Below are 21,730 nucleotides of genomic sequence, written 5' to 3'. Positions count from 1 at the left end.
CCAAGATCCTCTGACCACATGGAAGTATCTTGAAAACTGTGGTCAAGTGTAGAGTCTCCCGCTACCCTTGCCACAGGTAAAAGCACCTACTCCTCTTGGGTGATACCCCTCCCTGGACTGCCATTGATCAAAGCACCTGCCTTCTTTATCAGAGTTCTATGAACACTTCTTCTCCCCTATTATAGTTTAATTTCCAAAAGGACAGTGATCATTTTTGTTCATCTTAATATTCCAAGTGTCAAATGAACATTCATTGACCAAAAATTGACTAAAAGAGATTAGAGAAGGAGGAGGAAAACGAGAGTGGTACATCATAAATAATGAATAATAAAAATTGTCAACTGTTGTGCAAAGATCAAGAGAATGCTCGATGGAAAATCTTGTCTAAATTGCACTGCATTCTCTTGACAACAGCTATCCTGTACCACTTGCCTACTCTGAAGAGATTAGCCCTTTACAAACATTTTCTTTTCAGAGTTCACTGATTTATTTATTTTTATTTAAAATCAGTGAGCCAACCTATCGTACATCATTAGTTTCAGATGTAGGGTTCAGTAATTCCTCAGTTGCATACAACACCCAGTGCTCATCACATCACGTGCCCTCCTTAATGCCCGTTACCCAGTTACTTCATCACCCCACCCACCTCCCTTCCAGCCACCCTCAGTTTCTTCCCCATAGTTAAGAGTCTCTCATGGTTCTTATTTGAACCTTAGAATGACTTTCTGAAGGGGCTGCAATTGTTCCCATGTAATAGGTGCAGAAACTAAGTCCCAAAGCAGTTAGAGGACTTGCCCAAGTTTACTCAGTAAGTGATGAGGTGACATAGAATTTCAGTTCTGCCTCTAAACCTCTGTGACTAACCAACTGTAAGGTACTGTCTTCTTCAACCTAGGTTACTTTTTGGAAAAAAAAAAAAAAAGATTTAAGGCATTGCTTAGATGTGTCCAGGTAACTGAGAGTTTATTTCTCCCTCCCCATTCCATGTTGAAAGTATATTTCTGTAACTTGGATCTCTCTATGAAAAAGAGAAATCACTGTAAAATAGAACACACAGATCTTTCTTCATTGTTTAGGACATGCATTTTTTTTTAAGAGAAACTGTGTCATTATTATTTCGAGTTTGTGAACACACAGCACATTCATTATTAGCTCTTCATCTGAAATAAGTAAACCTGCAACTAAAAATAGCAGATAAATAAATGAGCCATTGAGAACCTGGTGAGTTTTTCTCTTTCCCCCCTCAGACAAGTGACTCTCTCAGCAGGGTGATTATATTCATAAGGATTCAAAATCATTAAATTTTCAAGTACATATTCTTCCTTCTAGTATGCCTGTGTCTCTAATGGTTCGTCTAAACCATTAAACCAAAAGCTCTTCACAAGTTAAAATTGCCTAACATGATGCTAAGTGGTTTATTGGAGGCTGAACTTTTATTCTGTTTGCTTATTTGGCTTTTCATGTATTTGGGAGAGAAGAAAGCAGAGGGAGGGCAAGCAGGAGGAGGAGGGGGGAGAGTTACATGCTTCTCAGTGTAAAAGGGGCCTTCAGATCACATGAGTGAATTGTTTACAGAAACTGAGGCTGGAAGCTAATGGGTGACTTGACCACATAGACAGTAGACTCAGGACTGGGACCCAAACCTCTGTATCACTCAGACCAGGGCCCTGAGAGAGAGAGAGAGAGAGAGAGAGAGAGATGAATCAATGCATGGATTGGGGTTCCTTAGAACCCAAAGACAAGAAATTATGTAATTTTACCAACCTGCAACGGAGTACTGGATAATGGGGGCTTTGGGGTCAGAGAGCCCAGCTCAAATCCTAGTTCTCCACCAACTAGGCAAATTATGTATGCCCCTAAGCCTAGGAAAAGAGAATAATCATTGCTGTGATAACTTAACATAACTGTGATAACTGTGAGAACTTGCTATGAGTTCTCTTGTTTTAAGCACATTACATATATGGGCCTTAAATTCTACCTTGTATGTCTAGAGGTTTAATTCAGATAATATATATTAGAGCCTTAGCCCAGAGCATTCAGAGTACCTATAGTATTTTTTGGTCAATAGTTAAAGAATATAGGTATTAATAATCTCTAAATATTAATGAAATGTAAGGGGCAACTTTCTTTTAATTACTAACATAACCAGGTGAACTATTTTTTTCATTATAATGAATAAAATACAAATTTTAAGGTTACATAGTGAGTGAATACTCTCATCAAAATTCTCTTCAAAACATTTCTCCTAAGACATTGAAAGATTTAGGTTTAATTTTAAATTCCACTTCTTTTATCTGTCATTTCTATTTCCTCTGAAACAAAGATGTATCATAGAGAAGACACTCAGTATCCCAGGGATATGGAATAGCCAAACAGGAAGTCTTTCTAGCATTTTCCACTGAGCAAGCATTTTCCACCAAAAAGCTGTTGACTTTTCTCACTGCTAGGATAGGACAAAACAAGGTCTTTGTATATTTTCAGTTATTATTTACTTTAAAAATAGGTGCAAAAAATACCTCTAAAGTAGAAGACTTGACAGATTCATCATTCTGCCCTCATTTCTCTGTTGGAGAAGTTAAATGTAGGAGAATTCCAGCAAGTTAGCCAGCTCTTATCTCCATCGGCCTCATCATGGTCATGTTTTTCACAGATGTGGGCATCTGATGGTGGGAAGTGTCAGGCTGAGGCTTTGGATGCCTCTGTCTCTGCCTCTCATTATTTCACCAGGAAAACATGCCAACCCAGCCACCATTTTTCGGAAACACCCAAGTGACTTGTGTCTGAACTCTGTCCTCTTCCTAAGGCTGACCTTGGACAAGAATAGTCCATATGCTCTGATAAGTGACAGTTGCTTTCTTTAATTGACATATTTGTTGCAACCATAAATGCTATGTGCTTTGAATATATTAGAAAATAGAAGACATCTATTGGCTACTTTTTGAGGAGTGAGTTTTGCAATGACTAAGAAGTGATTGTAGTCAGTGTTTATTACACACACTGCAAAGTATTATTAATCGTTAAATTCATTTGATGCCTCCATTTTAAATCTCTAATGTTCTTATGGTTCAAAGTGAATGAAAGCTTTACTGATGGGTGTTCTAAATTTTAAAAATCACACAGGCGAGAAGCAGAAGCATGACAATATGAGTTTCAGTGTTAATACAAATAGATATAAAATCATGCTTTCCTTTGAGAAATTAAAATGCTGCCATACATGCCAAATGGATTAATTTCATGATTATAATTTACATCACAAAATGTTTCTTCTCCTTAAAGAAAAATGTCACCTCATAATTTCATTCATGGAAAATAGCTTTAAAATGGAGGTCCTTAGGGTGTGTGGGTGGCTTAGTTGGCTGAGTGTGTGACTTGATTTCAGCTCAGGTCATGATCTCAGGGTCATGAATTGGAGCTCCATATTGCTCCGTGCTGGCCATAGAGCCTGCTTAAGATTTTCTCTGTTCCTCTACCTCTGCCCCTTCTGCTTATGCTCTCTCTCTCTCTGTCTTAAAAAAAATAATAAAAATAAAAATGAAAGTCTGTAAGAAGGTATAGTTACATTAACAAAAATGAGATGCACATAATTTTTGAGAAACATGCCCCAAATTAGAGTCATTTTGTATGGGTTATGGAAGACAGCATAATTAAATTATTTCACTTAAAGGCCTTGGTAACTCCAAAACCAAATCCTAAGTCAGTTTCTGAGCAGTTTGGGGAAGAAACTCAAATTTTTCTGAGCCTCAAGATCTTCACCTTCAAAATAACAATTTCTGTGAAGATCCTTATCTTTAAAATAACTTCTACCTTAGAGTGTTGCAATAAAGATGAAATTAAAAGGTAAAAAAAGAAAAGAAAAATTTAGCACATTTTCCAGCACATTCTAAGCACACAAAAAATAGTAACTGCAACTATTAATACTACAAAATGCAGAACTAAAATCACACCTCAGATTAGAATATTTGCTAAAGACAATTTGTCTTCACAGATCTGAAATGCTTTCAATTCACTAATTTCAAGTGAAGGCATCCAATTTTCCATTTCCCTTTGTAGTTCATTTCAAATAGTAACAGTGAAAAGCATGTATTAGGAGGATAACCTGCCATCTGCATGCCACAGTGTATGACACGTGTCATCTCCCTGAGTACTCAGTGATCCCACCAGTGAGCTTTATTTTCTCCATCCACAAGTGTGGAAACTGAAACTCGGAATTGAAGTCAGCTGCCCAAGGTTATTCTGCCTCTGATGACTAAGCTAGGATTTCAACTCAGACCACTGATGTCCATGCTCTTGAACTCTATTCCATGCTGGCAGTGGAAGTGATTAGCAGTAAGGAGTAGAGTGGGCCAAGAGCCTTTTTCTACTTTAAATAAAGTGAGTCTAGATGAATAGTTCAACATTGGGCATCAACTGTAAGATGGGGAAAATCTTACACACTGTTTGGGTAGAGTTAAGACACATTAGAATTTGAATTGTTTGGTTATTCATGAGATTGCATCTTCAAAATGTCTTGTCTCAGAAATATAATTTTGGGGGGCTCTGGGGGACTCAGTGGGTTAAGCATCTGACTTTGGCTCAGGTCATGATCTCAGGGTCCTGGGATTGAGCCCCTGCCTCGGGCTCCCAGCTCAGTGAGGAGCCTACTTCTCCCTCTTGCCTTCCACCCCCACTCCTACAGGTGCGCATTCACTCTCACACCCTTTCTCTCTCAAATAAATAAATAAATAAATTTTTTAAAAGTAAAGAAATTTAAAAGTAAACAAATTTTCTTCCTTGGTTTAAAAACCAAGCCCAGAAGCATGTCATTTATAAATCTTGGTTTTGTTGATTCACATATTCAGATTTGTTCTGCTTTACTGTTTCAACATGGAAAATGTTTATCATGATGAGCTTTACTTATTCCTAATAACTTGGTATAGTACTTTAGATATTTAACAAGAATTGAACCCCATTTCACAGACATGTTAGCAAAACTGAAGCTGAAGGATCGTCATTTCAGTAGCAACATTGCACCAGAGAAAAACATCACATTTTTTAAGATTGAAAATATTCATAGAGTGAGCAAGAGCCCTAGCACTAAAATGCACTTTGATCCCCATTGCCAATTGAACCACACCCCAGAATCATCATTTGAGGTTTCCACACAGACATCATGGAAGTTTCCAGATGTTAGATTTGATAACAGAAGAAACATCAGGATTAATATTAGTGTACTCCTCTAAAACCAACTCCTGGTTGAGTATTTTACACATTCAAGAGGTGTTATTATCATTTCAGTTTTTTTTTTTTTTTCCAGTATTCAGATGCTCTGAGGTAAAGAAAACACCTACAGATTCTTCAGAAAAGAGCTGCTTGTTGAAATAGAAAGCCTGGCCGTGTAACACTGAGAAGGTTTTCTTGATTCCCTTCAGGTTCTTTGCAGCAACAGCCTGCTTGAGTCTACAGACTACTGGTTGCAGAATCAAAGGACACCTTGCCAGATTGGTTTTGTGGAAGACAAGTCTGAAAACTGCGCTTCTGTAAGTAAACATAACTCTCAGGATATAATCTGACAAAGCAGAGACTCCGGCATGTGTGCTCATGCTAAAGATGGAGGTTTCGTAATTCTTTAAATACAAGGTTAGGAAAGTATCTTTTTTTTTTTTTTTTGGAAAGTATCATTTTGAACATGCATAACTGGTTTATATGGACCATTAACAAAATAGCATGCCGAGCTCATGTTTCTACTCTCCCTTTGCTCATTTCAGTGGGTAAATTAACCTGATCAATTCCCTTTAAAGGAAAAATGATGTTTGTATTTTCAAGACTGAGAAAAAGATTCAGAAATAGAACCGTATGATGAAAAAAAAAAAAGAATCATATGATGAGAAATAAGAGACCATTCAAGAGCTCTCTTGTATTCTTTTCAATATATTTTATAACTGCTGCTAGTAGGTATTTTCCAACAGGAAAATTGTGTACAAATTTTCTACCATTCTTATAAGTTATGGTCATCATCTGAAAACCTTTCAACCTAAGAAATCCACAGGCATACATTTTAATATACTGGAGCTGAGCTTCACGTACAAAACCTTTTTTAAGGAAGAGATATTCTTATAAACAAAATTCTTATCTTAATATGTGGATATGTATTACTGATATGAGAAAATCAACAATATGATTTTTCTTCCTGTTGACATATGCTCCATCCTGTATGTTCTACAAAGCGATATGTTTCATTTTAATTGAAATCACCTAGCCCTTTGGGGGTCATAATTACAGAGATTGGGGAAGAGTATTTCCAAAGCGGAGAGAAATGTAATTCTCATGACTAAACTGAGAACTTCAGCTCTGAGCTATTCTTGGCAGTAAGGTGAATGCCAGCGTTTCTGTTAAAAGAAAAAAATAAAACAAAAAAAGAAGGAAGCTGAAAATGGGATGAAGAAGCTTTTTATATATATAATGGGCAGAACCAGAACTGGCAGACAGAGGATATAAAACATTTCACACTGCAGAGTCCCATCGCACAAGGAAAGCAGAGTCCATTCAACAGACTTATTTCAATTTCCTTGTTTAGGCAAATGATTTTAATCCTGCTACTTTTAGGACTTTTAATCCTTTATCCAGATAACTGATTGATGTCTAAAAATCTTTGGGAAAAACAAAAAGGATTAGGTGGCAAGTGATTTAATAGTGATACCTTTTTTCCAAATTCATTTCTGAGGTGAGTTAGAAAATGCAAGCATTTGTGGATAGATATTTCTAATCACATAGCTATCCACTGTGAAAGGGAGAGAAATGCAGCATAAAAGCTCTCTAGCTACATTCTGGAAAAGTCATCCAAGCATCTCCTGTATTAAGAAGTCTCCCACTTGGAGGGGCACCTGGGTGTCTCAGTTGGTTAAGTGACTTTTAATTTCAGCTCTGGAAAAAATAAAAAAATAAATAAAAAAAATAAAAAAAATAATTTCAGCTCTGGTTATGATCTCAGGGTTTCTGGGATTGAGCCCCACATTGGGCTCTACAGTCAGCAGGGCGTCTGCTTGAGATCCTCTCCCTCTGCCCCTCCTCACCTATGCTCTGTCTCTGTCTCTCTCTCTCTCTCTCTCAAATAAATAAATAAAACCTTAAAAAAAAGTCTTACACTTGGAGAAGGCATGAATGTTGGGGCCCTAAAAATTGTGTGGTGGAGGGCAAAGAGGTCTTCTCTAACCTTTATATTTTTGGAATCTGGATTGCAGATCTGCAATTAGAAATGCTAAATTTATAACCAGATTTAAGATTACCATTGGATCTCCCTAAGTAAAGAGAACTCTCCTCCTACTCCCCACCAATCCCAATAGACTCAAATTTGGACTTAAAACCATATGACTTCTTTCCTTAATTCTTTGTCCCTTTATAGTGTCAGATGACATCATTCAGGTTGATTCATCCTGCCTTTACAGTTCTTTCTATTCTTTCCAAAAGGGGAAAAGCCTAAACACAAATAAAAGGCATACTGGAAGATTTGTTTTCCCACACTGTTTATAAAAATTGTCCATGATTCTAAAGCTAAAGAAATTTCAAAATCCTTATGGCAAAGTATCCTTAATCTCTCAAAAATATAACCTCTAATCCCCTTTTCTTCATGTACGAGTCCTTTCTCTCTTTCTGACTTGGCACGGATTTCTAGGGCGAGAAGAAGAAACAGAGTCCAGTGTTAGGCATTGCTGAAGGGAAGCAATTATTTAGAGAGTAAATAAAGGTGAGCCATGGAGATATCTGACCAGGACCAGGACCTTTTGATCACGTCAACCATACATAAGGAGTGGCCAAAATGGTCAGGATAATACCTATTGTTGTTTGTTTTTTAGGGTTTTATTAATTCATGTACTTAATTGCTTCTTAAAAACAAATTCTCGGGGATCCCTGGGTGGCTCAGTAGTTTAGCACCTGCCTTTGGCCTAGGGTGTGATCCTGGAGTCCCAGAATCCAGTCCCACATCGGGCTCCCTGCATGGAGCTTGCTTCTCCCTCTGCCTGTGTCTCTGCCTCTCTCTCTCTCTCTCTCTCTCTCTCTCTCTCTGTGTGTCTCATGAATAAATAAATAAAATCTTTAAAAAATAAAAATAAAAACAAATTCTCCATAGCAGGATGAACATGAAAGCTGTAATTTAAAGGAAAACTTACTGCATTTTAAAATAGTATCTTCATGCAAGTTTCATTTAAAAATTCAGTGGAGTAAAATCATACCAAATTAAAATCTCTTTTCACATAATCACAACAGAATCCGAGGAACCTGTAGCAATGTTGGCTTATATTTTATTGCTTTGTACTTTTTGTACTCTGTTCATAGGTCTGTGTTAATCATTGGTTCTTTAACGTATTTCTTCCCAGTCAAAATTAGCAGCCAACTTTTACAGATCCAATTTTGATTGGCTTAGTAGCCAATATACTGACTCCAAACGTCGAGACTTGCAGTTTCTTAGAACTAAGACCCTTAGAGTACCAACATTTTCTGAATTCAAGAGGTCCACTTAAAATTTTTATTGAGAAACAAACTCAGATTTGGAAAACATTCAGGGTATTGTGCACATGGGTCAGTATGACTGTTGTCAAGCATCAAGAGATGAGTTTTTCTAGTTATTATCTTAATAGAGAATTGCACTCATCTCATAGCTAATATGAAGAGCCTTCATGAAGAGTAGCTTGAAGCAGTCAGATAATATGGGGCACACCAAAGGGGAACATCTTGCCAGGAAGCCTGGCTCAAGGAGCCCCCTAAAAGTCATCCTTAAAAGTTTTCCACCAGGTATCAATTATAAGCAATGTGTTTATGTTTTCTTAGAGTTCTCCTACATAGTTTCATTTTCTTTCTGATTTGTGATTCCAAAAAAAAAAAAAAAAAATCACTAACCTTGGCTTTCAGGGTGTTTTTTTTTAAAACTTAATTATTTTTTTAAGATTTATTTATTTATTTGAGAGAGAGAGAGAGCAAGAGGAGAGAGTGGGACAAGCAGACCCTGAGCTGCTTGCAGAGCTCAACCTTGATCTCATGACCTGGAAATCATGACCTGAACCAAAATCAAGAGCTGGAAGCTAAACCAACTGAGCCACCCAGGTGCCCCTGACCTGATTATTTAAAAGAAAGAAATGTGGAAAGGGATAATGGAATTGGAAGCCAATTTTCAAACCCAACAGCTGAGGCATTATCTTAATAGAGGTCCTTAACACAAGGAATAGAAATTGGATTTTCAAGACTCTTGACTTTTTTTTTTAAGATTTTTTATTTATTTATCCATGAGAAACACAGAGAGAGAGGCAGAGACAAAGGCAGAGGGAGAAGCAGCCTTCCTGCTGGGAGCCTGATGTGGCCCACGACCCTGGCATCAGGCCCTTAGCTGAAGGCAGATGCTCAACCACTGAGCCACCCAGGCATCCTGACCCTTGACTTTTTTTAAAATTAAAAATTAATTTAGTTACTTTTTAATCTGCTATTACTCTTTGCTATTTACTCAAAAAAATTTGTTTTTCAAAAATCCACTTTTGTTTTAATGCTTCATTAAAATTACCTTGACAATTCACATTACTTCTATTTACAGCTACTGTCAGACTTTTTTCTTACTAATCATTTTAAGACTTGGCTATCACCCTGCAAATAAATTACATCCTCTAGTATGCATCTTAATTGACAAATCATGGTATTTGAAAATGTGTTACATTTGCCTTAAATTTTTAAATAAACAAATTAAATTCTCAGGCTTCAACATCCCACACATGACACTGCAAAACTAAGAAGAGATCTGACAGCCGTTCAGTGAGTCTCTGACGTCAATGCAATTTGGTGGCAACAATGACATGATTTTTTGTATGACGGCTCTTTATTTTATATTCTTTCTCCAAATATTTATATACCTAGTCTATTATGAAATTTAAAAATATAAATTAGAGAACTCTCCACTTGATATATTGATCTATGGAAAAATCTAGACTTACATGATCAAGGAAAAATACAATTATAGAACAATGAACAATGATCTAGTCCGGATATTGACCAAACTTCAAGCAACTTTTAATATTTTTTTCCTTTAAAAATCAAGTTTGGAACTTATTTTTTAAATTCTTTAATTTTGGACTTACAGCAAAATTGCCTGAATTCCTAAAATTCCTAGATTCCCCATATACTAACTTTTTATTGCATTTGCTTATCCTTCCCTGTGAGTGTGTGTGTGCAACTGTGTGTAAGTGTACATATAGGATTTTTTTTCTAAAAGTTTTGAGAATGAGCAGCAGACATGATGCCCCTTTATCTCTGTATACTTCAGTGTGGGAAACAAATATTTAAAACCAGAATTGAGGGATCCCTGGGTGGCGCAGCGGTTTGGCGCCTGCCTTTGGCCCAGGGCGCGATCCTGGAGACCCGGGATCGAATCCCACGTCGGACTCCTGGTGCATGGAGCCTGCTTCTCCCTCTGCCTGTGTCTCTGCCTCTCTTTTTCTCTCTCTCTCTGTGACTATCACAAATAAATAAAAATTAAAAAAATAAAATAAAATAAAACCAGAATTGAATCCAGAGCTGAAACGAAGAGGGAATTTTTATTTTTATTTTTATTTATTTTTATTTTTTATTTTTTTGAAGAGGGAATTTTTAAAGTTTATTTTAATTGAAAATAGAATTCATATTCTATCACTTATGTTGTAGGTAAACTGCTGCATAATAAAAATTAAGATCCTTGACTTTTTTTATTGGCTCAAGGAATTACAGTGTACGTCTAAATATCACTCTAATAAGTGGAATGAAACTTCCAATAATTCATTATATGAAAAGGAATTAAGAGGGAAATCCAGGTGGTTATTTGTATGACTATTTAAGCTTGATGCAACTGCAGAAACCAATTTTTAAATGCTTTTGCTTCAGTGAACATTGAAACAAAATGAAAAGCCAAATAACGACTGTGTAACTGTATATATGTATATAATAGCCTCACAGTATTAATTGCAATGCATAAAGAGTGGCCACAATTCATTATGAAAAAGTGAAATTTCCAATAGCAAAGTTGGCAAAAGGCCAAACATAAGAAATTCATTGAAGGGGTAAATGGGTGGTTCAGTTAAGCCTCTTCCTTTGGTTCAGGTCATAATCCCAGGACTATGGGATGGAGCCCTGAGTCAGGCTCCTCCTCCTCCTTCTGCACCTCTCTCCTACTTGTTCTCTTTCTCTCTCTCTCTCTAATAAATAAATAAAATCTTAAAGAAATTCACTGAATAATACAATTTTTAATTTAGACTTGAAAAAATAATTAACTGCTCTGATAATCGAGGAAAATAAATTCCAACTATTACAGAATATTTCCAGTAAAGTGGTTAAGATTGTAAAAATTATGATACCCAGTGTTGGTGTAAGTAAGAAGACACTCTCAAACAGCTGACATTAAGGAGTAGGAATTGACAAGTTAGTATAATCTTTCTGGAGAAAAGCTTTGTAATGTGCATTGTCCAAAACATTTTAAATATTCATGACTGTTGATCCACTTCTGGAAGTATATTCTAAAGAAATGGCCAGAGTTACGAGCAGACTAATATAAAATATAGAGAATGCACAAAATAATGTACACAAGGCAACACATGAGATTGATTTAGAACATGAACTCTGGAGTCAGGCTGCTTCAATTTGAATCCCATATCTCCTTTCTAACTACATAGTCTTGAGAAGCTGTTTAGTCTCTATGTCTCAAATTTCTCATTTGTCAATTTGTCAATTGTTACAGTATTTATCTCATGGGTTGTAAAGATTAGATGCATTAACATGTCTAAGTTTTTTTTTTATGTCTAAGGTTTTAGAACAATGCCTGCACATAGTAAACATTATTAAACATTATTAAGTAACGTTATTAAGTAAACATTATTAAGTATTCTATGAACTTAACTGCATGTGATGGCAAAAAAGAAAGACCTTGCATGGCTCACAATATAATACAGGCATGGTTAAATACATGTTGGACATTTATGCCATGAAGATTAATGCATTCTTTACAAACCAGGTTTGGAAAATAAAAATATTTTGGCACAAGGAAATAAAGGCTCACAATATAATTATGCATAAAAATAGAGTCCAAAATTGTACATAATTTATTTTAAATAGGACAGGTTAATCAGTTGGATGAAGGAAAGAGAGAAATCAAGAATAAGTCCTGTGGTTTGGGCTTAAGCTCCTAGATGGATGGAAGTTTCATTTACTGTGATGGTGAGGACTAAAGGAGAGGGAAGCAAGTTGGAGGTGGGAGGAGGAGGATGGTGTTGAATGTCTTAGTCATCCAAGTGGCAATGTCAAGTTGGCAGATGGATGTACAAATCGGAGTTGTTGGCAAGATCAAGTTGAGAGAGGAGAGATTTAAGGGCCTTCACGGTGACCGTCAGAGTTAGAGAAGACCAGCCAAACCAGGGAGGGTGTGTAGGTAGAAAAGAGCGTTTGTTACTGGGCATGGGGTATTCTGATAAGTGCTCATCCGTTGATCTTCATGTCTCAGGCTTTCCCCAAGAGCGTTTGTAACTGGGCATGGGGTATTCTGATAAGTGCTCATCTGTTGATCCTCGTGTCTCAGGCTTGCCCCAAAAGCAAAAGTTTATTATTTAAGCATGTAAACCTGAGTTTCAAATACATAATGGAGCATCTTATGTGTCCTGATATCTTTGCACTTAAAGTACAATCAGAGGAATAGACCTGAGTGTACTTTTAAACCTGGGGTGTTCATACCATTTTTCAACTGTTTTTTAAAAATTCATTTTGACAGAAGAATGCATTATTAAAATAGCTCAGAATAGCTTTTAGTTTCGAATTTCATACAATTCCTGCTATTATAGCAATTTTCCTCTGAGTGGAAAGTCTGTCAATCGGGAAAAACTGAAAACAATAAACAATGTTCCTCGTTAAATACCTTTCAGCTTCAGGGATATTGACTACATAATTTCTACTTCCTTTTAGTAGAATTGTTTGTTTGGACCAACATGTCTTTCTTAATCATTTCTTCCAAAATCCCAAGAAAACTAGTTAGAAGTAATAGTGTGTGTGTGTGTGTGTGTGTGTGTGTGTGTGTCTTACAGTTTAGCATCTCAGGTTTTTAAAAAAATAAAGAAAGAAAAAGAAGAAGTTTTAAAAGTGGACCTGGCTAATGACCACCATAGGATGTCTGGTTTTTAGTTCAGAGCCTCTGGAATACTATTTCTCTCTTTTGTAACAATGACCACAAGCTCAACCTAGAGATTTATTAGGAAATGAGAAAATGCTAAATGAAGAATTTCTGCTCTTCCATATTTCACTCTTATGAAGACCAGAGGCAGCCCTTACTTTACATTTCAGAGAGTACTGAGCACATTGGTTGGTCCATAAAGTCTGTAATGTCAAGATTGAAATGGATTATCTGGAGGCATTCAGTGTACTTGCTGGAACCATCTGAAGTGGAAAGTCTGAAGCCAGAAGGCATGAAGGAAAGTGTGCCCCTGCTAAATTGTGCCTTGGGTTTGTTTAATATGATCATTCAGCAGACAGCCTAAGTCAGTAGTGGCTCAAGTGGTTTTATTAGGCACCCAAGGATGAATTCTTCTAAAGCAGGATCTATCAACCTTTGACTCTATTGTTGAATTAGGCTGGATGATTCTTTATTATAGGGATGCTTTCCTGTGCATTGTAGGGTATTTAGCAGCATCTCTGGCCTCCACCCAGTAGATGCCAGTAGGATCTACTCTCCAGAGCAACCAAAAATGCTTCCAGATGTTGCCAATCTCTCCTGGCCGGGGGTGGTGGGTGAGGGGCAAAACCATACCCAGTTGCAATTGCTGCTCAAGAGTTTCTAAAACTATAACTCCTCATCTCTCCTGAAGTATCTACCATTCATATGCTTCAGCTCAAGCTACCCCTCATGCCTGCACAGACATGGAAGGCAAGCACAGCCTCCACTTCTCCCAAGTGATCCCAGCCCACTTGCTACCTCCATCAGTGACCATACATACTGGAAGGAAGGACTGAAAATAAAAGTTCATGAGACAGTCAAAAGCATTCAAAATACCTACCTGTAGGTCAAGGTCAATTAATTTATGGCCACTGCCTCTACCACACATAGAATCCAGTACCTCTGGAACATCCCAGGCAACCAATTTCTAGATTGAGATATATTACATTTATATAAATAAATAAATTTATTTATCAAATTTCTTTTATCAAATATGATGCAGTTATATAACAGATCATTGGAAAGCAACAAGAACGAAAAGCACTCTAATTCTAGTACCTAATGGATCTACTCTTTGTACTCAGGTTATTTCCTTCCACCCTTCCTCCCATAAACCAGAAAGAACAGACATGTGAACTCATCTCAATTCCAAATGAGAATATGGGCCCTGGGCTGAAGGGCTCCTCGTTTTTTAAGAAGAGTCAGAAATTTTGTTTTCTACATGAAATGTGATTTCTAAAAATTGGCCAGTAATAAAATTTTCTTTCAACATTGTATAAACAAAACAGAGCACATCTATGGGATGGAATTAGCTGGTAGGACTCCCAGTTTCTGACATCTGCCCCTTCATCTTGTGCACACCTGGTGTCATTCTTGTTATCTGCCAATTTCTATTTGCATTTTGAATTCAAGACTTCTGTCACTAAACAATCCCTCAAATGCTTTCCAGCTAAAAAATTCTGTTAGTGTAGGGCCAAGTATGTTATTAGAGCCCCCTTTCTCATTACCTGAATAAGCTTGTCCAGATTTTTACTACTCTCCACAAATAGACATCATCTTCCGTGGCTTTACTCTCTGAAGATGAATTGGAAAATAGAATCTTAACTAACCTGGAAAATAAAGGACATTGGATATAAATTATGCCAACTTCTTTTCCTTTATTCATATGGTGCATATATACATGTATGTACATATATATTCATGCATACATATAATATATAATACATATTTTATATTTTATATAATATTTTTAATAGTATCATAATGGATATATTTCTGTTGAAAGTGTTGTTCTGGTAAGTAAACAATTCACTTCACAATGAGTCAACCAAAAAGTATTGTCCACAAGATAAAAAACTAACACCATAGGTGTATTTGGGCTGAAGCATCCACTTCAAGACCTTCCACCATCTGTCCTGTCCATATTTGTCCATTAATCAGCCATTACTCCTTGCTACCACTCTTTCCCCAAGTCCATTGGAATACTTGTTGTTCTTCAAACATCAGTGTGCCTTTGCTCAACTATTTCCTTGTCCCAGGCTACCCTGGAACCAGCTGGCTGCCTCAAGAATTCTTACATACTTGTTTGGTCCAACTATGTTCATACAAAACAGTTGTTTCAACTTTTAAGCATTGCTTATTCATGACAATTCAGGAAAAAATATCACATTCGTTTTTTTCCAATTAATTCCTGAAAAACTCACTGAAATTTCCTGCACTCCTTACTTTATTTGGAACTGATAGCTAATTTGTCAATTACTTCAATGTTGCATTCCTTCAAAATTGCTTTGTCTTAAAGAGAACATGTGGTCATCATTCTTTTTTTTTTTTTTTTAATTTTTATTTATTTATGATAGTTACAGAGAGAGAGAGAGACAGAGACATAGGCAGAGGGAGAAGCAGGCTCCATGTGCCGGGAGCCCGATGTGGGATTCGATCCCGGGTCTCCAGGATCGCGCCCTGGGCCAAAGGCAGGCGCCAAACCGCTGCGCCACCCAGGGATCCCCCATCATTCTTAATAAAAGTTCTATTCACAGCTGTATCCTTAAATACTTAACTTACATATGCTTTTCCATTGTTACATAGTCTTATGTTACTCCACAGCTTCTTTAAAAAGCACATATCAAAACAAGTGAAAAACACTTTTCCTTGACCCTCTCTCCCTGTGAAAACATTCATCATATGTTCCTCCTTCTCTTGATCACCAAACTTAAAAACTAATAAAAAGTATGCTGTCTATGCTACCTGGCTACTATCTGGCTGTCTCACCATTTGCTGAAATTGTTCTTATTAGTGTCACCAAATCCACTATGTGTTTTCACTGTTTATATTGCGTCATTCTTAGTAGAACTAACTGTGCCCATACTCTCACTCAGCTTCTGAAGACTAGCTCTTTTCTCCATGGCTCCAAAACATTATTCTTCTAATTGTTTTCCTGCCTCTGGGATCATTATTTCTTTGTCTTATTCCTGGACTTTTGCTCTCCATGACCTGGCATTTTGTGGTAGCATTTTCCAAAGGTCCATGTAAAAGCCTGGTCCCGTCTTGCTGATTGTGTTCACAGGAACATTCATTCATACCTCATGGCTTTAGCCATATCTACTTGCCAATGGCTGCCATCTCTGTACTGTAGACTTATTTCTAGGTACTTGCTGGATATACCCACCTGAACATCTCAGAAATAACCCAAATTTAATATAGCTGGGGGTAAATATGCAAAAATTTGTCTGACTTCCAAATTTTCAATTTCTGTTGATGGTTTGTAATCTACATATTTCCCCTTGCTATGCTCCTTAGGATCACACTCATTTTATCTTTCCCTTTACTTTTCATCTCTGATGGGTTACCAAAAGCTTTTTTGATTTGTCAATTCTGGCTGTGCATTTCCAGTCTCACTGTCCCTATTTTATTGCCTCATGCCCCTATATATTTCTTCTAAAGATTTAATATACAAAAATCAAAAGCAAACATAGAGAAGGGGGGAAAAAAGCAAGAAGACCCTAAGGTCCTGTTATCTTTTTCTCCAGAAATCTTTTGCAGCAACAGATTCCTAGATTTATTTTAAGGTTCTGACGGTAGGAATAATTACATTCCCAGTCCCCACTACCACCCTCAGCATCACAGAATTCCTCCAGGGGCTGAATCAGTTCAGTGTCTAATTCAAGACCTAGCTCTAGTTTGCAATTGGACTGAATATGAATTCCAAAGGAGCTGATTCACCATGGCTATCCTAATTTTTAAAGTGCTACACTAAATGACAGGCCAGTGAAGAAACACTTTGACATTGGCGCACTTTGACATTGGAAACACTCACAATATTTATTTGCCAGAGCCTCCTGGTAGCACCAAAATATAATATTAACTGGAGAACATGTTTACACCACATGCTAAGCAAACAGAATGATTCTCTATTCTGTCAAACTAAGTAGCTAAGCTTCCATTTGTGATGTCTAAGAAGCCAAAAGCTGAAATAAAACTAAGAAGATATATTGCCCATCCCTCTCACTTTTCAGGTGAGAAGAAAAAATTGCAATAAAGGGAAGGGATTGCTCGGGGCTAAGGAGTAGATTAGTAGCAAGGCCAGGTCTAAAGCTCAAACCCACCAGCTGTTAAAGCAGAGAGCATACTTTTTCAGTATTCTGGTAGGCCCCCCCACCTCTGTAAAATATTATGATAATTGTATCAAAATTTCATAAAAAGTACAATTCCTTCATTATAGGATTACGTTTATTTGAGGCATAAGAGCTTTGTATTAGTGATCCAAGCTGAAGACCCTTGGAACTATTGAAAAGTTCCAAGAAGTTTTGGTTGTTTTTAGTAAATTTAGATATTTAGCTTTTTGGCTGTTTTTAGTAAATTTAAGAATGTCACATGTTCGTGGATAAATTATTGTCAGATTATATTTGGTTACATCAACCATAGCTATAAATGACATTAAGATCTGATATGTCTGTACCATCAAGCCAAAACACATAGCCCTTGGTCATCTCAAGTGGCGATGCCTGTACTTACCCATCCAGCTGGCATTTATTAGGTTTACTATGTGCAAACTACCTATCAGAACCTCTGAGGGGTATAAAAATACAAGCAAAGGATCTCTGCATCTTAAGAAGCTCAGAAAAATGGGCATTTTAAACAGTAGAGCAGCTCTGAATACTGATCCCTCCTTTACTCTCCTGGGCTTGTTTGGTTGCTATTTGATTTTTTAAAATTTGATTTTGATTAGGCTAAGTCGTTTTAGTGAAATCTATTTCCCCATTATAGTGTGAAGCCTTTGGTGTCACTCCTCAGAGATTCATAGACGTCGGCCTGTGCACAGTCACCTAGGATGACATTGGTTTTAGCAAGTCTCTCTTTGGCTGTCTTTCTCTGATCTTTCTTTTGAGTTTCCTGGTTCATTTGATATTATACCCCTGCCTGTTTGACTTTACTATTTTACCAGCTGACTGCTCTACTGCTTTTAACAATGCCTTAGAGTAGAAGTTGCTCAGCAGTCTGATCCAATTAAATTTAAGCAGCCACAATTTTTGAGACCAGTTTTGAGTTTTATTTTGACCCCATGAGGGCTCCTCCTAGCTATTTCTCTTTCTGGTTCTCCCTAGTAAACTAGCTGGCCTATGGTTTAACTTGTTGCTCTTAATTAAGAGGAGCTACTGTTTTCAAGAATGCCCTTATCTTGAACTTCCACAGATTCCATTTCAGATAATCTCAGTTCCTTTAGGGAGAGTTTCTGAGCTCTCTTTTTCTATAGAGGACATCTCCTTCAGGGCAAACTCTCTGAGTACTGGATGGGGCAGTAGCCTTTAGAGCTCTTGGTTTGCCTTCTCCACTTGGAACTTCTGCTCCTCCAGCAGGCCCTTGGCTTCTTTTTCCAGCCCCTTACTTTGTAACATGGAATTTGGTGACCCAGGCAGGATCTATAGCTCTAGAGACAGGGGCTTCGTGTCTCCAGTTAAAGGTAGCTTAATGTCCTTCAGCATTCAGACTTGTTGAAGGTAGAGTTGATATTGTCTTTATGAAAGCTAAGGCATTTTAGTTTGTCCCTGGAGAACATCTCATTAATTTTTTTAAAATTTTTATTATTTTGTTATTGAAGTAGAGTTGACACACAATGTTACGTTAGCTTCAGGTGCACAACTTAGTCATTTGACAACTATAAACTTTATGCTGTGTTCACAAGTATAGTGACACCTGAGAGCATCTCATTTTTGTGTAAAGTGAACAAGTGAATTCTTGTCAAGAGAGCCAAGATTTTCTTCAGGGGAAGAAAGAAGTTGGAGTTTCTTGTAATACCTGGAGTCCAACTTCAGACGATGTTTTTGTTAATTTTATTCTGAAAATACCTAACAAAAGTCACTTGAGCAGTCATTAAGAACCTGTTAAACAGCACTGGATTTTTGTTTTGTTTTTAATTTTAGGGAATATAATTTCAAAGTGAACCCACAAAATAAATGTTGCTAAAATGTCCCCCTAGATATTACATGAATTGATTTGCAATCTAGTTGTTGGCTGGAAGGTACTTAAATATTAAAGGAAATCTGGCAAATGGTGATAAATGTCAAATAGCTAAAACTGAGTCATTATTTTTGGTACTAACTGCATAGAAGACCCAATTGCCTACTTTTTTTTTTTTTCCCAATTGCCTACTTATGCCATTTGTTCCTATAAAATTGTGTTATCAACCTAAGAGACTTCAGTCATGTGTGCTTGAAACATACTAAAATTTTTGTTTATTTTTAACCAGAAATTCATGGATAGATTTATCTGCAGCAAAGAGAATTCTCTGGTCACTGCAGTTTTTGTCTAAGAGCATTGATAAGTAATATGAGGTAGGTGCAGGCTTAAAAAAAAAACAAACTGATACGAAAATTAAGGGTTGCACTTCATTTATCACCACGAATTCCCAAGTGACCTGGTCGATGTGAGCTCAAAAGTTTCCTACAGTTTTAAGATTCTTTTCAAATGTTATTCATTGTTCTTGACCGGGAAGTATTGGAAAAAAGTGACATTTTGCTTAATTAATGAGAGCAGCATAATGTTTCTGCCTATTTTACTTTATTTTATTTTTTTACACTGACCTTCAGCATATTTTGTTAACTCAGCAGGTTGCTGTGGCTCTGATGCTTCATCTGTGAAAACACCTTCTGTTTGAATTACCTAAGAGGCAAAAGAAACAGGGGTGTATTTTTGGTTTACCTTAATAACTGCAAAGGGAATTCATCAATCAATGCCACAGGCATAAAGGTATTCTTATGACAACTCAATTTTATTGACTATTTTTCTTCCTTCAGTAAGCCTGTCTGTGAAGATGTCCTTTCTCCTCTGTCCATCATAACCCTTTCTTAGTCATCATCTAGGCAGAAAGCCCTTTGATCTAAAGAGAAGTGATTTGAGAGAAGAAAAGCACAGAACTGAACTCATGCCCTGTTCATGTGCCTGGAAACTGAAGGAGGAATTAATTTGCTTAAGCAAAGTCCACTAGAGTTACAGTTTTTGAAAGCGCTTTTTGAAATTAATCAAGGGTGAACATTTTAGAGATTGCCTAAAACAAAGCTTCACAAGGCATTTAAGTTGGTGCAGAAATAATGGATTCTTGTGGTGCATGAAGGTTTATGTCAGCTCACTTGTTTGAAAACAAAACCATACAAAAACGTGACTAATTTATAATAGACAGTATTTATGTAGGAATATATAAAAATGTGAAATGAATGACCCTAATGTTTTCTTAGTGTGTTGATAATTGTAGGGAAAATTCATGCAAACTTTAAGTTACTTTCTTTTTTAAAAAAGATTTTATTTATTTATTCACGAGAGACACAGAGAGAGAGGCAGAGTCAGAGGCAGAGGGAGAAGCAGGCTCCATGCAGGGAGCCCGATGTGGGACTTGAACCTGGGACTCCAGGATCATGACCTGAGCCAAAGGCAGATGCTCAACCGCTGAGCCACTCAGGGGTCCCTTTAAGCTACTTTCAAATCTATGTAGTCATTTGTTTACTTTTCCATTTATAGGGCTACTCTGTTATGAATATTATGTCTTTTTTTTTTTTTTTAAGAAACAAAATATTTTTTTACTGTAAATTATTTGCAAATGTTCATGAATATTATGTCTTGTTTAAGCTTTTTCTTTCTTTCTTTTTTTTTTTTTTTTTAATTTAATACTGAGGGCACCTGGGTAGCTCGGTCAGTAAAGCGTTTGCCCTTGGCTCAAATCATGATCCTGAGGTCCTGGGATTGAGTCCTGCCTCAGGCTCTCTGCTTGTGGGGAGTCTGGTTTTTTTTTTTTTCCCTTTCCCTCTGCCCCTCCCTCCCATCTCTCTCAAATAAATAAATAAAATCTTAAAAAATTAATACTAACTAGTTAATAACACACACTGCCCTTCAAGATGAAATGGGCAGGGTTTTACCAGCCAATCCTCTGAGAGGCAGGTGAAGGAAGGTTTCCTAGCCGGTGTTGCATTCTATAGGCTACATCTGGTGGGTACCATGTATTAAGGTGACAGGACACTATGTATTGTTTTAGGGCTTAGGCATGTGTAGGAAGAATAAAAAGAAGACAATAAACCCAATTATTATTATTTTTTCCTTTGGAGAGATAAATATCCTATAATAATGATAGAAATATTGAATCTGTTACCTATACTGAGTTCTGTGCAAAGTAATGAGTTTTCTAATAAAAGTATTCCAAAATGGGATGATCGTAGAGCCACCGCACAATAAAGATGATTCAAGCATCTGGTAAATGACCTGTATGCTCTTCCATCCCAGAGTTATATGACTTTGTGAAACTTTTCAATAAAAAAGATCTGATATTTATCGAATACTTCTGGTCTGCCAGGAAGCTCTGCTGAGAACATTAGGTGGATTCATTAATTCATATAACATTTCTACAGAATAGGGAGTATTATTTTCTCCAGGCGAGGCTGACGTGGGTGGTGTCTGTGAGTCACATAGCCAGTAACTGGTAGAGCCAGGAATAAGATACAGGCAATCTAACCAAGAGCCCCGTCTTCCAGCACTTTCTGCATAGTCTCCGTACTGTTTTAAGCCATT

At 36.9% G+C, this 21,730-nt stretch overlaps 1 protein-coding gene and 1 long non-coding RNA gene across 4 annotated transcripts in view; one reads left to right on the top strand and one right to left on the bottom strand.

Moving 5' to 3' along the window:
• Positions 1 to 21,730, top strand: part of LOC112669845 (SPHK1 interactor, AKAP domain containing) — a 169,470-nt gene that overhangs the window by 51,171 nt on the left and 96,569 nt on the right. For 2 of the 3 annotated variants that reach the window (XM_049101236.1, XM_049101237.1), the window contains exon 4: positions 5,409 to 5,516. In XM_049101236.1, the coding sequence (XP_048957193.1) occupies positions 5,409 to 5,516 (108 nt within the window). Of the gene's footprint in view, positions 1 to 5,351; positions 5,517 to 21,730 lie in introns of those variants that run through there. The other variant, XM_035721754.2, reaches the window with a different exon arrangement.
• Positions 728 to 19,950, bottom strand: LOC112669847 (uncharacterized). The gene is made up of 5 exons (XR_004819292.2): positions 19,759 to 19,950; positions 14,689 to 14,790; positions 14,022 to 14,108; positions 1,765 to 1,862; positions 728 to 1,667 (listed from the first exon to the last, which is right to left on the bottom strand). It is a non-coding gene; the product is annotated as an uncharacterized LOC112669847 (long non-coding RNA).

Source organism: Canis lupus, chromosome 25 (genome assembly GCF_003254725.2).
Source record: "Canis lupus dingo isolate Sandy chromosome 25, ASM325472v2, whole genome shotgun sequence".
Taxonomy (NCBI): domain Eukaryota; kingdom Metazoa; phylum Chordata; class Mammalia; order Carnivora; family Canidae; genus Canis; species Canis lupus.
Note: the sequence above shows the minus strand (reverse complement) of the source record. Positions and strands in the feature narration are given on the sequence as shown.